The 16,244-nt window shown below is 40.4% G+C and overlaps 1 protein-coding gene across 1 annotated transcript in view; it reads left to right on the plus strand.

Moving 5' to 3' along the window:
* LOC130520013 (uncharacterized) overlaps positions 1–15,995 on the plus strand; it is a 34,820-nt gene extending 18,825 nt beyond the window's left edge. Inside the window, exons 8-27 of the mRNA XM_057023573.1 lie at positions 62–89; positions 1,522–1,595; positions 6,079–6,106; positions 6,965–7,156; positions 7,277–7,479; positions 7,557–7,584; positions 8,385–8,458; positions 8,602–8,629; positions 9,517–9,708; positions 9,830–10,032; positions 10,110–10,137; positions 10,920–11,111; positions 11,235–11,437; positions 11,515–11,542; positions 13,761–13,834; positions 13,977–14,004; positions 14,803–14,994; positions 15,116–15,295; positions 15,396–15,423; positions 15,581–15,995. Coding sequence (XP_056879553.1) covers positions 62–89; positions 1,522–1,595; positions 6,079–6,106; positions 6,965–7,156; positions 7,277–7,479; positions 7,557–7,584; positions 8,385–8,458; positions 8,602–8,629; positions 9,517–9,708; positions 9,830–10,032; positions 10,110–10,137; positions 10,920–11,111; positions 11,235–11,437; positions 11,515–11,542; positions 13,761–13,834; positions 13,977–14,004; positions 14,803–14,994; positions 15,116–15,295; positions 15,396–15,423; positions 15,581–15,686 — 2,109 coding nt within the window. The 3' untranslated portion in view covers positions 15,687–15,995. The remainder of the gene's footprint in view (positions 1–61; positions 90–1,521; positions 1,596–6,078; positions 6,107–6,964; positions 7,157–7,276; positions 7,480–7,556; positions 7,585–8,384; positions 8,459–8,601; positions 8,630–9,516; positions 9,709–9,829; positions 10,033–10,109; positions 10,138–10,919; positions 11,112–11,234; positions 11,438–11,514; positions 11,543–13,760; positions 13,835–13,976; positions 14,005–14,802; positions 14,995–15,115; positions 15,296–15,395; positions 15,424–15,580) is intronic.
* The last annotated feature ends 249 nt before the right edge of the window (positions 15,996–16,244 follow it).

Below are 16,244 nucleotides of genomic sequence, written 5' to 3' on the forward strand. Positions count from 1 at the left end.
GATGAAGGTTGTGCAGGAAGTTGTCTCAGTCCATTAATAACACTCATTTTTGTCATTTCAGCCATCCTCGACGAAGGCAGTGGTTGACTGTGAGTATTATTTACACCTGGATCCTCATACCTGAAAGACCTCTGTCACCCTACTGGGTCATGGCACCTAACCCTAAACCCTAACCCTCACCCTCACCCTAACCCTTACTCTCCTTCAGACTGCATTTCAGTTCCTTCTGTACTCTGCTGAGCTCAGCAAGGTCTCCAGTAATGAAACCCTCTTCTTCTTGTTCAAAAGGGCCTTCAGGGCCTTCACTTGTCACCCATGCTTTGTTGTTTGGGTAACAGTGCACCTAAATGTCATGAATTGAATCATTTTGACTTGAAAATGTATCTGTGATTTGAATACTTCATGAGAAGAGAACATGTTTTCATGTCACCTATATTTAACTTCTGTCTTTGATTCTAATGAGCGTTACACTAACTTTTAAACACTGATTAACTACAATGATTCCAGGCATGAACAAAATAATCGGGTCAAAGGCCAAAGGTAACGGTTTAACATAAGAGTGGAGGAAATGTGATTTTTCTGCTACATGGACAAATGTCAGGTGGTTTATAGAGACTTTTGACTAATTGGTAATTTACTGATTGTGATGTTTGTGGACCAATTTCAGTTTTACATATAATTGCTTTGCCTGTTTAAGTTATTTATATTTACATTTGACTTTTAATTCAAAACTACATTTACACTATTTCACCTCAGTCTAAACTTGTGCTTCTCAATATTTTTCTGTTACGCCCCCCAGGAAGAAGAAAACATTTTGCGCCCCCCCCGCCGTGACTATAATTAGTATCATTTGTCTATGAAATTGTTATAAGTACACCTCTGCATAACATTGTATCCTTATTAATATTAAAGAAAACAAAAAAAGAAAGAAAATATAGACCAAAGCGGGATGATTGTTGCCAATATTCGGCACGTTTTTGCCAAAAAAACTCAAGCGGCTGATCAGCGTGACTGGGGTGTAATGTCTTTAAGTGACACCTTCATTTATTTGGCTTCATGCTGTCCTGCCAACATTTTTAGACACAGTAAACACACCGGTCTTCCTCGTCTCCCACCGTAGTCGCAGTGAAGCCAAGCGCTATATATGCTTCGTCATTTCCTCGTCTTAGCTTTCGGGAGACTTTCGTTTGTCTCATTATCTCTGTCTCTCTCCACCTTTCTTTTCATCACTGTTAAGTATTTTTTCATGCTGTCTCTTGGTGGTTTGTTCACTGCACTTCCTATCTCTTGCTCTGTGGTGTGTGCGCGCGGGATGTGCAATTACACTTTATTCTAGTACGGCAAAAAAAAAAAAAAACATGTTCTCCGGGGTCACATGCGCCCCCCTGGCAGGCGCGCCCCCCTCAGTCTAAACTAAGTGTTCCCACTGGTTCATGTCTGCATGATTTCCATCATCAGGTGAAAGTTCAAAGCTGCTCAGGTTGATTTTCCAATAACACACTTCTTCCTTTCTCTCTTCAGTATCTGGAACAAAGTTCCGTGACTACATGGCTTCTGAAACAAAAAACATGCTCATGGGATTGGTTTCCAAAATGGTATGTAAATGTGTAAGTGTTGCCTGGAATAAGATCCCAAAAACTTTCAACATTCCTATTCCTGAAGTAAACACAAAATGTTGATGAAGGTTGTGCAGGAAGTTGTCTCAGTCCATTAATAACGCTCATTTTTGTCATTTCAGCCATCCTGGAGGAAGAGACCGTTTAACTGTGAGTATTATTACACCTGGATCCTCATACCTGAACGACCTCTGTCACCCTACTGGGTCATGGCACCTAACCCTAACACTAACCCTAACCCTCACCCTCACCCTCACCCTCACCCTAACCCTAACTCTAACCCTAACTCTAACCCTAACCCTAACCCTAACCCTCACCCTAACCCTCACCCTAACCCTTACTCTCCTTCAGACTGCAGTTCAGTTCCTTCTGTACTCTGCTGAGCTCAGCAAGATCTCCAGTCATGAAGACCCTCTTCTTCTCGTTCAAAAGGGCCTTCAGGGCCTTCACTTGTCACCCATGCTTTGTTGTTTGGGTAACAGTGCACCTAAATGTTATGAATTGAATCTTTTTGACTTGAAAATGTATCTGTGATTGAATACTTCATGAGAAGAGAACATGTTTTCATGTCACCTATATTTAACTTCTATCTTTGATTCTAATGAGCGTTACACTAACTTTTAAACACTGATTAACTATATAATGATTCCAGGCATGAACAAAATAATTGGGTCAAAGGCCAAAGGTAACGGTTTAACATAAGAGTGGAGGAAATGTGATTTTCTGCTACATGGACAAATGTCAGGTGGTTTATAGAGACTTTTGAACAATTTGGTATTTTAGTGATTGTGGACCAATTGCAGTTTTACAAATAATGCATTGCTTGTTTAAAGTTATTTATATTTACATTTGACTTTTAATTCAAAACTACATTGACACTATTTCACCTCAGTCTAAACTAAGTGTTTCCACTGGTTCATGTCTGCATGATTTCCATCATCAGGTGAAAGTTCAAAGCTGCTCAGGTTGATTTTCCAATAACAAACTTCTTCCTTTCTCTCTTCAGTATCTGGAACAAAGTTCTTTGTCTACATGGCTTCAGAAACAAAAAACGCTCACATGGAATGGGTTCCAAAATGAAAAGTGTTGGACACACTGAAGTGAACATTCAGGAAGATGCAGATTATTATTTGGTTTTCTGTCCAGTCAAATCCCAAATCAAAACAGACATTGACGAGGCCCTGGAGGGACTCCCAGGTAGCAACTTAAGTGTGAATGTGATGGAACTAAATGTAACATGAAGATTCAAAGTGAAACTTACCTTGCTGAGTCACCCTGGCCTTTTCTATGTCTCCAGATAAAAAAAGCAGTAATTCTGGTGGTGATGCATCACACCTTTGATCCTGATCTGGTGATTGTAGAGAGCAGATTACAGGAGCTCCCTAGAAACGTCCGCCTCACTGTCGACTCCCTGTTCTATCAAGGCAGGCTCCTCAGGTGTAACCGCAACGATATTGCCTGGAATCAGATCCAGAAAAGTCTCGACATTCCTATTCCTGAAGTAAGTAAACACAAAATGTTGATGAAGGTTGTTCAGGAAGTTGTCTCTGTCCATTAATAACGCTCATTTTTGTCATTTCAGCCATCCGGAGGATGAGACCGTTTAACTGTGAGTATTATTTATACCTGGATCCTCATACCTGAAAGACCTCTGTCACCCTACTGGGTCATGGCACCTAACCCTAACCCTCACACTAACCCTAACCCTCACCCTAACCCTCACCCTCACCCTCACCCTCACCCTCACCCTCACCCTAACCCTCACCTCACCCTAACCCTAACCCCTAACCTAACCCTAACTCTCCTTCAGACTGCAGTTCAGTTCCTTCTGTACTCTGCTGAGCTCAGCAAGGTCTCCAGTCATGAAGACCCTCTTCTTCTCGTTCAAAAGGGCCTTCAGGGCCTTCACTTGTCACCCATGCTTTGTTGTTGGGGTAACAGTGCACCTAAATGTCATGAATTGAATCTTTTTGACTTGAAAATGTATCTCTGATTTGAATACTTTATGAGAAGAGAACATGTTTTCATGTCACCTATATTTAACTTCTATCTTTGATTCTAATGAGCGTTACACTAACTTTTAAACACTGATTAACTATAATGATTCCAGGCATGAACAAAATAATCGGGTCAAAGGCCAAGGTAACAGTTTAACATAAGAGTGGAGGAAATGTGATTTTTCTGCTACATGGACAAATGTCAGGTGGTTTATAGAGACTTTTGAGTAATTTGGTAATTTACTGATTGTGATGTTTGTTTACCAATTTCAAATATAATTGCATTGCTTGTTTAAAGTTATTTATATTTACATTTAACTTTTAATTCAAAACTACATTTACACTATTTCACCTCAGTCTAAACTAAGTGTTTCCCACTGGTTCATGTCTGCATGATTTCCATCATCAGGTGAAAGTTCAAAGCTGCTCAGGTTGATTTTCCAATAACACACTTCTTCCTTTCTCTCTTCAGTATCTGGAACAAAGTTCTTTGTCTACGTGGCTTCAGAAACAAAAAACGCTCACATGGAATGGGTTTCCAAAATGAAAAGTGTTGGACACACTGAAGTGAACATTCAGGAAGATGCAGATTATTATTTGGTTTTCTGTCCAGTCAGATACCGAATCAAAACAGACATTGACGAGGCCCTGGAGGGACTCCCAGGTAGCAACTTAAGTGTGAATGTGATGGAACTAAATGTAACATGAAGATTCAAAGTGAAACTTACCTTGCTGAGTCACCCTGGCCTTTTCTATGTCTCCAGATAATAAAGCAGTAATTCTGGTGGTGATGCATCACACCTTTGATCCTGATCTGGTGATTGTAGAGAGCAGATTACAGGAGCTCCCTAGAAACGTCCGCCTCACTGTCGACTCCCTGTTCTATCAAGGCAGGCTCCTCAGGTGTAACCGCAACGATATTGCCTGGAATCAGATCCAGAAAAGTCTCGACATTCCTATTCCTGAAGTAAACACAAAATGTTGATGAAGGTTGTTCAGGAAGTTGTCTCAGTCCATTAATAACGCTCATTTTTGTCATTTCAGCCATCCTGGAGGATGAGACCGTTTAACTGTGAGTATTATTTACACCTGGATCCTCATACCTGAAAGACCTCTGTCACCCTACTGGGTCATGGCACCTAACCCTCACCCTAACCCTCACCCTAACCCTCACCCTAACCCTAACCCTCACCCTCACCCTCACCCTCACCCTAACCCTAACCCTAACTCTCCTTCAGACTGCAGTTCAGTTCCTTCTGTACTCTGCTGAGCTCAGCAAGGTCTCCAGTAATGAAGGCCCTCTTCTTCTCGTTCAAAAGGGCCTTCAGGGCCTTCACTTGTCACCCATGCTTTGTTGTTTGGGTAACAGTGCACCTAAATGTTATGAATTGAATCTTTTTGACTTGAAAATGTATCTCTGATTTGAATACTTTATGAGAAGAGAACATGTTTTCATGTCACCTATATTTAACTTCTATCTTTGATTCTAATGAGCGTTACACTAACTTTTAAACACTGATTAACTATATAATGATTCCAGGCATGAACAAAATAATCGGGTCAAAGGCCAAAGGTAACGGTTTAACATAAGAGTGGAGGAAATGTGATTTTTCTGCTACATGGACAAATGTCAGGTGGTTTATAGAGACTTTTGAACAATTTGGTATTTTAGTGATTGTGGACCAATTGCAGTTTTACAAATAATTGCATTGCTTGTTTAAAGTTATTTATATTTACATTTGACTTTTAATTCAAAACTACATTGACACTATTTCACCTCAGTCTAAACTAAGTGTTTCCCACTGGTTCATGTCTGCATGATTCCATCATCAGGTGAAAGTTCAAAGCTGCTCAGGTTGATTTTCCAATAACAAACTTCTTCCTTTCTCTCTTCAGTATCTGGAACAAAGTTCTTTGTCTACATGGCTTCAGAAACAAAAAACGCTCACATGGAATGGGTTTCCAAAATGAAAAGTGTGGACACACTGAAGTGAACATTCAGGAAGATGCAGATTATTATTTGGTTTTCTGTCCAGTCAAATCCCAAATCAAAACAGACATTGACGAGGCCCTGGAGGGACTCCCAGGTAGCAACTTAAGTGTGAATGTGATGGACTAAATGTAACATGAAGATTCAAAGTGAAACTTACCTTGCTGAGTCACCCTGGCCTTTTCTATGTCTCCAGATAATAAAGCAGTATTCTGGTGGTGATGCATCACACCTTTGATCCTGATCTGGTGATTGTAGAGAGCAGATTACAGGAGCTCCCTAGAAACGTCCGCCTCACTGTCGACTCCCTGTTCTATCAAGGCAGGCTCCTCAGGTGTAACCGCAACGATATTGCCTGGAATCAGATCCAGAAAAGTCTCGACATTCCTATTCCTGAAGTAAACACAAAATGTTGATGAAGGTTGTTCAGGAAGTTGTCTCAGTCCATTAATAACGCTCATTTTTGTCATTTCAGCCATCCTGGAGGATGAGACCGTTTAACTGTGAGTATTATTTACACCTGGATCCTCATACCTGAAAGACCTCTGTCACCCTACTGGGTCATGGCACCTAACCCTCACCCTAACCCTCACCCTAACCCTAACCCTCACCCTAACCCTCACCCTCACCCTAACCCTCACCCTCACCCTCACCCTCACCCTCACCCTCACCCTAACCCTAACCCTAACTCTCCTTCAGACTGCAGTTCAGTTCCTTCTGTACTCTGCTGAGCTCAGCAAGGTCTCCAGTAATGAAGACCCTCTTCTTCTCGTTCAAAAGGGCCTTCAGGGCCTTCACTTGTCACCCATGCTTTGTTGTTTGGGTAACAGTGCACCTAAGTGTCATGAATTGAATCTTTTTGACTTGAAAATGTATCTCTGATTTGAATACTTTATGAGAAGAGAACATGTTTTCATGTCACCTATATTTAACTTCTATCTTTGATTCTAATGAGCGTTACACTAACTTTTAAACACTGATTAACTATATAATGATTCCAGGCATGAACAAAATAATCGGGTCAAAGGCCAAAGGTAACGGTTTAACATAAGAGTGGAGGAAATGTGATTTTTCTGCTACATGGACAAATGTCAGGTGGTTTATAGAGACTTTTGAGTAATTTGGTAATTTACTGATTGTGATGTTTGTTTACCAATTTCAAATATAATTACATTGCTTGTTTAAAGTTATTTATATTTACATTTAACTTTTAATTCAAAACTACATTTACACTATTTCACCTCAGTCTAAACTAAGTGTTTCCCACTGGTTCATGTCTGCATGATTTCCATCATCAGGTGAAAGTTCAAAGCTGCTCAGGTTGATTTTCCAATAACACACTTCCTCCTTTCTCTCTTCAGTATCTGGAACAAAGTTCTTTGTCTACGTGGCTTCAGAAACAAAAAACGCTCACATGGAATGGGTTTCCAAAATGAAAAGTGTTGGACACACTGAAGTGAACATTCAGGAAGATGCAGATTATAATTTGGTTTTCTGTCCAGTCAGATACCGCATCAAAACAGAAATTGAAGAGGCCCTGGAGGGACTCCCAGGTAGCAACTTAAGCGTGAATGTGATGGAACTAATGTAACATGAAGATTCAAAGTTGTTAAAGCAGAAGTGAAAGTGAAACTTACCTTGCTGAGTCACCCTGGTCTTTTCTATGTCTCCAGATAATAAAGCAGTAATTCTGGTGGTGATGCATCACACCTTTGATCCTGATCTGGTGATTGTAGAGAGCAGATTACAGGAGCTCCCTAGAAACGTCCGCCTCACTGTCGACTCCCTGTTCCATCAAGGCAGGCTCCTCAGGTGTAACCGCAACAATATTGCCTGGAATCAGATCAAGAAAACTTTCAACATTCCTATTCCTGAAGTAAACACAAAATGTTGATGAAGGTTGTGCAGGAAGTTGTCTCAGTCCATTAATAACACTCATTTTTGTCATTTCAGCCATCCTGGACGAAGGCAGTGGTTGACTGTGAGTATTATTTATACCTGGATCCTCATACCTGAAAGACCTCTGTCACCCTACTGGGTCATGGCACCTAACCCTCACCCTCACCCTAACCCTAACCCTAACCCTAACCCTAACCCTAACCCTAACTCTAACTCTCCTTCAGACTGCATTTCAGTTCCTTCTGTACTCTGCTGAGCTCAGCAAGGTCTCCAGTAATGAAGGCCCTCTTCTTCTCGTTCAAAAGGGCCTTCAGGGCCTTCACTTGTCACCCATGCTTTGTTGTTTGGGTAACAGTGCACCTAAATGTTATGAATTGAATCTTTTTGACTTGAAAATGTATCTGTAATTTGAATACTTCATGAGAAGAGAACATGTTTTCATGTCACCTATATTTAACTTCTATCTTTGATTCTAATGAGCGTTACACTAACTTTTAAACACTGATTAACTATATAATGATTCCAGGCATGAACAAAATAATCGGGTCAAAGGCCAAAGGTAACGGTTTAACATAAGAGTGGAGGAAATGTGATTTTTCTGCTACATGGACAAATGTCAGGTGGTTTATAGAGACTTTTGACTAATTTGGTATTTTAGTGATTGTGGACCAATTTCAATTTTACATATGTTTGTGTTGCCTTTTAAAGTTATTTATATTTACATTTGACTTTTAATTCAAAACTACATTTACACTATTTCACCTCAGTCTAAACTAAGTGTTTCCCACTGGTTCATGTCTGCATGATTTCCATCATCAGGTGAAAGTTCAAAGCTGCTCAGGTTGATTTTCCAATAACACACTTCTTCCTTTCTCTCTTCAGTATCTGGAACAAAGTTCTTTGACTACGTGGCTTCTGAAACAAAAAACAAGCTCATGGGATGGGTTTCCAAAATGGTATGTAAATGTGTAAGTGTTGCCTGGAATAAGATCCCAAAAACTTTCAACATTCCTATTCCTGAAGTAAACCCCAAATGTTGATGAAGGTTGTGCAGGAAGTTGTCTCAGTCCATTAATAACGCTCATTTTTGTCATTTCAGCCATCCTCGACGAAGGCAGTGGTTGATTGTGAGTATTATTTATACCTGGATCCTCATACCTGAAAGACCTCTGTCACCCTACTGGGTCATGGCACCTAACCCTAACCCTAACCTTAACCCTCACCCTCACCCTCACCCTAACCCTAACCCTAACCCTAACCCTAACCTTAACCCTCACCCTCACCCTCACCCTCACCCTCACCCTAACCCTAACCCTAACCCAACCCTAACCCTTACTCTCCTTCAGACTGCATTTCAGTTCCTTCTGTACTCTGCTGAGCTCAGCAAGGTCTCCAGTAATGAAGACCCTCTTCTTCTCGTTCAAAAGGGCCTTCAGGGCCTTCACTTGTCACCCATGCTTTGTTGTTTGGGTAACAGTGCACCTAAACGTCATGAATTGAATCATTCTGACTTGAAAATGCATCTGTGATTTGAATACTTCATGAGAAGAGAACATGTTTTCATGTCACCTATATTTAACTTCTACCTTTGATTCTAATGAGCGTTACACTAACTTTTAAACACTGATTAACTATATAATGATTCCAGGCATGAACAAAGTAATCGGGTCAAAGGCCAAAGGTAACGGTTTAACATAAGAGTGGAGGAAATGTGATTTTTCTGCTACATGGACAAATGTCAGGTGGTTTATAGAGACTTTTGAACAATTTGGTAATTTAGTGATTGTGATGTTTGTGGACCAATTTCAGTTTTACATATAATTGCTTTGCCTGTTTAAAGTTATTCATATTTACATTTGACTTTTGATTCAAAACTACATTGACACTATTTCACCTCAGTCTAAACTAAGTGTTTCCCACTGGTTCATGTCTGCATGATTTCCATCATCAGGTGAAAGTTCAAAGCTGCTCAGGTGGATTTTCTAATAACACACTTCTTCCTTTCTCTCTTCAGTATCTGGAACAAAGTTCTTTGTCTACGTGGCTTCAGAAACAAAAAACGCTCACATGGAATGGGTTTCCAAAATGAAAAGTGTTGGACACACTGAAGTGAACATTCAGGAAGATGCAGATTATTATTTGGTTTTCTGTCCAGTCAAATCCCAAATCAAAACAGACATTGACGAGGCCCTGGAGGGACTCCCAGGTAGCAACTTAAGTGTGAATGTGATGGAACTAAATGTAACATGAAGATTCAAAGTTGTTAAAGCAGAAGTGAAAGTGAAACTTACCTTGCTGAGTCACCCTGGTCTTTTCTATGTCTCCAGATAATAAAGCAGTAATTCTGGTGGTGATGCATCACACCTTTGATCCTGATCTGGTGATTGTAGAGAGCAGATTACAGGAGCTCCCTAGAAACGTCCGCCTCACTGTCGACTCCCTGTTCTATCAAGGCAGGCTCCTCGGGTGTAACCGCAACGATATTGCCTGGGATCAGATCCAGAAAAGTCTCAACATTCCTATTCCTGAAGTAAACACAAAATGTTGATGAAGGTTGTTCAGGAAGTTGTCTCAGTCCATTAATAACGCTCATTTTTGTCATTTCAGCCATCCCGGAGGATGAGACCGTTTAACTGTGAGTATTATTTACACCTGGATCCTCATACCTGAAAGACCTCTGTCACCCTACTGGGTCATGGCACCTAACCCTCACCCTCACCCTCACCCTAACCCTCACCCTAACCCTAACTCTTCTTCAGACTGCATTTCAGTTCCTTCTGTACTCTGCTGAGCTCAGCAAGGTCTCCAGTAATGAAGGCCCTCTTCTTCTCGTTCAAAAGGGCCTTCAGGGCCTTCACTTGTCACCCATGCTTTGTTGTTTGGGTAACAGTGCACCTAAATGTCATGAATTGAATCATTTTGACTTGAAAATGTATCTGTGATTTGAATACTTCATGAGAAGAGAACATGTTTTCATGTCACCTATATTTAACTTCTATCTTTGATTCTAATGAGCGTTACACTAACTTTTAAAACTGATTAACTATATAATGATTCCAGGCATGAACAAAATAATCGGGTCAAAGGCCAAAGGTAACGGTTTAACATAAGAGTGGAGGAAATGTGATTTTTCTGCTACATGGACAAATGTCAGGTGGTTTATAGAGACTTTTGAACAATTTGGTATTTTAGTGATTGTGGACCAATTGCAGTTTTACAAATAATTGCATTGCTTGTTTAAAGTTATTTATATTTACATTTGACTTTTAATTCAAAACTACATTGACACTATTTCACCTCAGTCTAAACTAAGTGTTTCCCACTGGTTCATGTCTGCATGATTTCCATCATCAGGTGAAAGTTCAAAGCTGCTCAGGTTGATTTTCCAATAACACACTTCTTCCTTTCTCTCTTCAGTATCTGGAACAAAGTTCTTTGTCTACGTGGCTTCAGAAACAAAAAACGCTCACATGGAATGGGTTTCCAAAATGAAACGTGTTGGACACACTGAAGTGAACATTCAGGAAGATGCAGATTATTATTTGGTTTTCTGTCCAGTCAAATCCCAAATCAAAACAGACATTGACGAGGCCCTGGAGGGACTCCCAGGTAGCAACTTAAGTGTGAATGTGATGGAACTAAATGTAACATGAAGATTCAAAGTTGTTAAAGCAGAGAAGTGAAAGTGAAACTTACCTTGCTGAGTCACCCTGGTCTTTTCTATGTCTCCAGATAATAAAGCAGTAATTCTGGTGGTGATGCATCACACCTTTGATCCTGATCTGGTGATTGTAGAGAGCAGATTACAGGAGCTCCCTAGAAACGTCCGCCTCACTGTCGACTCCCTGTTCTATCAAGGCAGGCTCCTCGGGTGTAACCGCAACGATATTGCCTGGGATCAGATCCAGAAAAGTCTCAACATTCCTATTCCTGAAGTAAACACAAAATGTTGATGAAGGTTGTTCAGGAAGTTGTCTCAGTCCATTAATAACGCTCATTTTTGTCATTTCAGCCATCCCGGAGGATGAGACCGTTTAACTGTGAGTATTATTTACACCTGGATCCTCATACCTGAAAGACCTCTGTCACCCTACTGGGTCATGGCACCTAACCCTCACCCTCACCCTAACCCTCACCCTCACCCTCACCCTCACCTAACCCTCACCCTAACCCTAACCCTAACCCTAACTCTCCTTCAGACTGCATTTCAGTTCCTTCTGTACTCTGCTGAGCTCAGCAAGGTCTCCAGTAATGAAGGCCCTCTTCTTCTCGTTCAAAAGGGCCTTCAGGGCCTTCACTTGTCACCCATGCTTTGTTGTTTGGGTAACAGTGCACCTAAATGTCATGAATTGAATCATTTTGACTTGAAAATGTATCTGTGATTTGAATACTTCATGAGAAGAGAACATGTTTTCATGTCACCTATATTTAACTTCTATCTTTGATTCTAATGAGCGTTACACTAACTTTTAAACACTGATTAACTATATAATGATTCCAGGCATGAACAAAATAATCGGGTCAAAGGCCAAAGGTAACGGTTTAACATAAGAGTGGAGGAGGAAATGTGATTTTTCTGCTACATGGACAAATGTCAGGTGGTTTATAGAGACTTTTGAACAATTTGGTAATTTAGTGATTGTGGACCAATTCAGTTTTACAAATAATTGCATTGCTTGTTTAAAGTTATTTATATTTACATTTGACTTTTAATTCAAAACTACATTTACACTATTTCACCTCAGTCTAAACTAAGTGTTTCCCACTGGTTCATGTCTGCATGATTTCCATCATCAGGTGAAAGTTCAAAGCTGCTCAGGTTGATTTTCCAATAACACACTTCTTCCTTCTCTCTTCAGTATCTGGAACAAAGTTCTTTGTCTATGTGGCTTCTGAACAAAAAACGCTCACATGGAATGGGTTTCCAAAATGAAAAGTGTTGGACACACTGAAGTGAACATTCAGGAAGATGCAGATTATAATTTGGTTTTCTGTCCAGTCAGATACCGAATCAAAACAGAAATTGACGAGGCCCTGGAGGGACTCCCAGGTAGCAACTTGAGTGTGAATGTGATGGAACTAAATGTAACATGAAGATTCAAAGTTGTTAAAGCAGAAGTGAAAGTGAAACTTACCTTGCTGAGTCACCCTGGTCTTTTCTATGTCTCCAGATAATAAAGCAGTAATTCTGGTGGTGATGCATCACACCTTTGATCCTGATCTGGTGATTGTAGAGAGCAGATTACAGGAGCTCCCTAGAAACGTCCGCCTCACTGTCGACTCCCTGTTCTATCAAGGCAGGCTCCTCGGGTGTAACCGCAACGATATTGCCTGGAATCAGATCAAGAAAACTTTCAACATTCCTATTCCTGAAGTAAACACAAAATGTTGATGAAGGTTGTGCAGGAAGTTGTCTCAGTCCATTAATAACACTCATTTTTGTCATTTCAGCCATCCTGGACGAAGGCAGTGGTTGACTGTGAGTATTATTTATACCTGGATCCTCATACCTGAACGACCTCTGTCACCCTACTGGGTCATGGCACCTAACCCTAACCCTAACCCTCACCCTAACCCTAACCCTAACTCTAACTCTCCTTCAGACTGCATTTCAGTTCCTTCTGTACTCTGCTGAGCTCAGCAAGGTCTCCAGTAATGAAGGCCCTCTTCTTCTCGTTCAAAAGGGCCTTCAGGGCCTTCACTTGTCACCCATGCTTTGTTGTTTGGGTAACAGTGCACCTAAATGTTATGAATTGAATCTTTTTGACTTGAAAATGTATCTGTAATTTGAATACTTCATGAGAAGAGAACATGTTTTCATGTCACCTATATTTAACTTCTATCTTTGATTCTAATGAGCGTTACACTAACTTTTAAACACTGATTCACTATATAATGATTCCAGGCATGAACAAAATAATCGGGTCAAAGGCCAAGGTAACGGTTTAACATAAGAGTGGAGGAAATGTGATTTTTCTGCTACATGGACAAATGTCAGGTGGTTTATAGAGACTTTTGACTAATTTTGTATTTTAGTGATTGTGGACCAATTTCAATTTTACATGTTTGTGTTGCCTTTTAAAGTTATTTATATTTACATTTGACTTTTAATTCAAAACTACATTTACACTATTTCACCTCAGTCTAAACTAAGTGTTTCCCACTGGTTCATGTCTGCATGATTTCCATCATCAGGTGAAAGTTCAAAGCTGCTCAGGTTGATTTTCCAATAACACACTTCTTCCTTTCTCTCTTCAGTATCCAGAACAAAGTTCCTTGACTACGTGGCTTCTGAAACAAAAAACATGCTCATGGGATGGGTTTCCAAAATGGTATGTAAATGTGTAAGTGTTGCCTGGAATAAGATCCAAAAACTTTCAACATTCCTATTCCTGAAGTAAACCCCAAATGTTGATGAAGGTTGTGCAGGAAGTTGTCTCAGTCCATTAATAACGCTCATTTTTGTCATTTCAGCCATCCTCGACGAAGGCAGTGGTTGATTGTGAGTATTATTTATACCTGGATCCTCATACCTGAAAGACCTCTGTCACCTACTGGGTCATGGCACCTAACCCTAACCCTAACCTTAACCCTCACCCTCACCCTAACCCTAACCCTCACCCTAACTCTAACTCTCCTTCAGACTGCATTTCAGTTCCTTCTGTACTCTGCTGAGCTCAGCAAGGTCTCCAGTAATGAAGGCCCTCTTCTTCTCGTTCAAAAGGGCCTTCAGGGCCTTCACTTGTCACCCATGCTTTGTTGTTTGGGTAACAGTGCACCAAAATGTTATGAATTGAATCATTTTGACTTGAAAATGTATCTGTAATTTGAATACTTCATGAGAAGAGAACATGTTTTCATGTCACCTATATTTAACTTCTATCTTTGATTCTAATGAGCGTTACACTAACTTTTAAACACTGATTAACTATATAATGATTCCAGGCATGAACAAAATAATCGGGTCAAAGGCCAAAGGTAACGGTTTAACATAAGAGTGGAGGAAATGTGATTTTTCTGCTACATGGACAAATGTCAGGTGGTTTATAGAGACTTTTGACTAATTTGGTATTTAGTGATTGTGATGACCAATTTCATTTTTACAAATAATGTGTTGCTTGTTAAAGTTATTAATATTTACATTTGACTTTTAATTTAAAACTACATTTACACTATTTCACCTCAGTCTAAACTAAGTGTTTCCCACTGGTTCATGTCTGCATGATTTCCATCATCAGGTGAAAGTTCAAAGCTGCTCAGGTTGATTTTCCAATAACACACTTCTTCTTTCTCTCTTCAGCATCTGGAACAAAGTTCTTTGTCTACGTGGCTTCAGAAACAAAAAACGCTCACATGGAATGGGTTTCCAAAATGAAACGTGTTGGACACACTGAAGTGAACATTCAGGAAGATGCAGATTATAATTTGGTTTTCTGTCCAGTCAAATCCCGAATCAAAACAGACATTGACGAGGCCCTGGAGGGACTCCCAGGTAGCAACTTAAGTGTGAATGTGATGGAACTAAATGTAACATGAAGATTCAAAGTTGTTAAAGCAGAAGTGAAAGTGAAACTTACCTTCCTGAGTCACCCTGGTCTTTTCTATGTCTCCAGATAATAAAGCAGTAATTCTGGTGGTGATGCATCACACCTTTGATCCTGATCTGGTGATTGTAGAGAGCAGATTACAGGAGCTCCCTAGAAACGTCCGCCTCACTGTCGACTCCCTGTTCTATCAAGGCAGGCTCCTCAGGTGTAACCGCAACGATATTGCCTGGAATCAGATCCAGAAAAGTCTCAACATTCCTATTCCTGAAGTAAACACAAAATGTTTATGAAGGTTGTGCAGGAAGTTGTCTCAGTCCATTAATAACGCTCATTTTTGTCATTTCAGCCATCCTGGTGGAAGAGACCGTTAAACTGTGAGTATTATTTACACCTGGATCCTCATACCTGAAAGACCTCTGAAGGCGTCACCATGCTGCTTTTCTTTATTCATATCTGGTGAACCATAAGGAACTGATGACAGGCATCGCTGTTGTTATTGTGTTGGTGATCCTTCTCATTGTTATTGTCAAGTACACGGCTGGGTAAAGGTCAGACGGCCGGTGGTGTCTGGAAACGTCCAAACCTCTTTCAAGGACAAAAGGACACAGTAGAGACACCAGACCTCAAGAAGCTGTAGTAATTAAGATCTCTGTGACAGGACGGATATTTAGGATGTGTCCTGGTGCACGTTTAATCACCAGAATTTGAACTGTATGATGTTTTTGAATCTAAAATATTGGATTCTAGAATTAGGAATTGTTACATTTTACAAATTTACACGTCACTTCCTGGTTGTGAGGAAGTACCGGTATTTGTTAAACTGTTGCAGAATGTCTGCTACTGTTCTTGAATGTGCCCTCATGCTGACACCAGTGCACAGGTGAAGCAAATCATAATAAATGACTGATGGCTTTCCTTTGTGCCAGTTTCTCCCCAGTCAAACAAAGACCACAATTGTGTCGTCTCTTACTATGTGTACCCGGTTATCCAGCTCTTTATGATGGCTGCGCCAACAGGTTATGGGCCCAGGAAAGAGACTGGAAGCCGATGGAATCGTTTATGTTTTAATGGAGACGAGAAAAATTATGAGTTATGGGAAACTAAGTTCCTTGGCCAGCTACGTTTGCTCGGACTCAAGAAAACCATCCTCCATGAGCCAGATGAGGGTGAGGATGGTGCAGAAGAAGATGCCGAG

This window comes from Takifugu flavidus, unplaced genomic scaffold (genome assembly GCF_003711565.1).
Source record: "Takifugu flavidus isolate HTHZ2018 unplaced genomic scaffold, ASM371156v2 ctg264, whole genome shotgun sequence".
In the NCBI taxonomy this organism is placed as follows: Eukaryota; Metazoa; Chordata; class Actinopteri; order Tetraodontiformes; family Tetraodontidae; genus Takifugu; species Takifugu flavidus.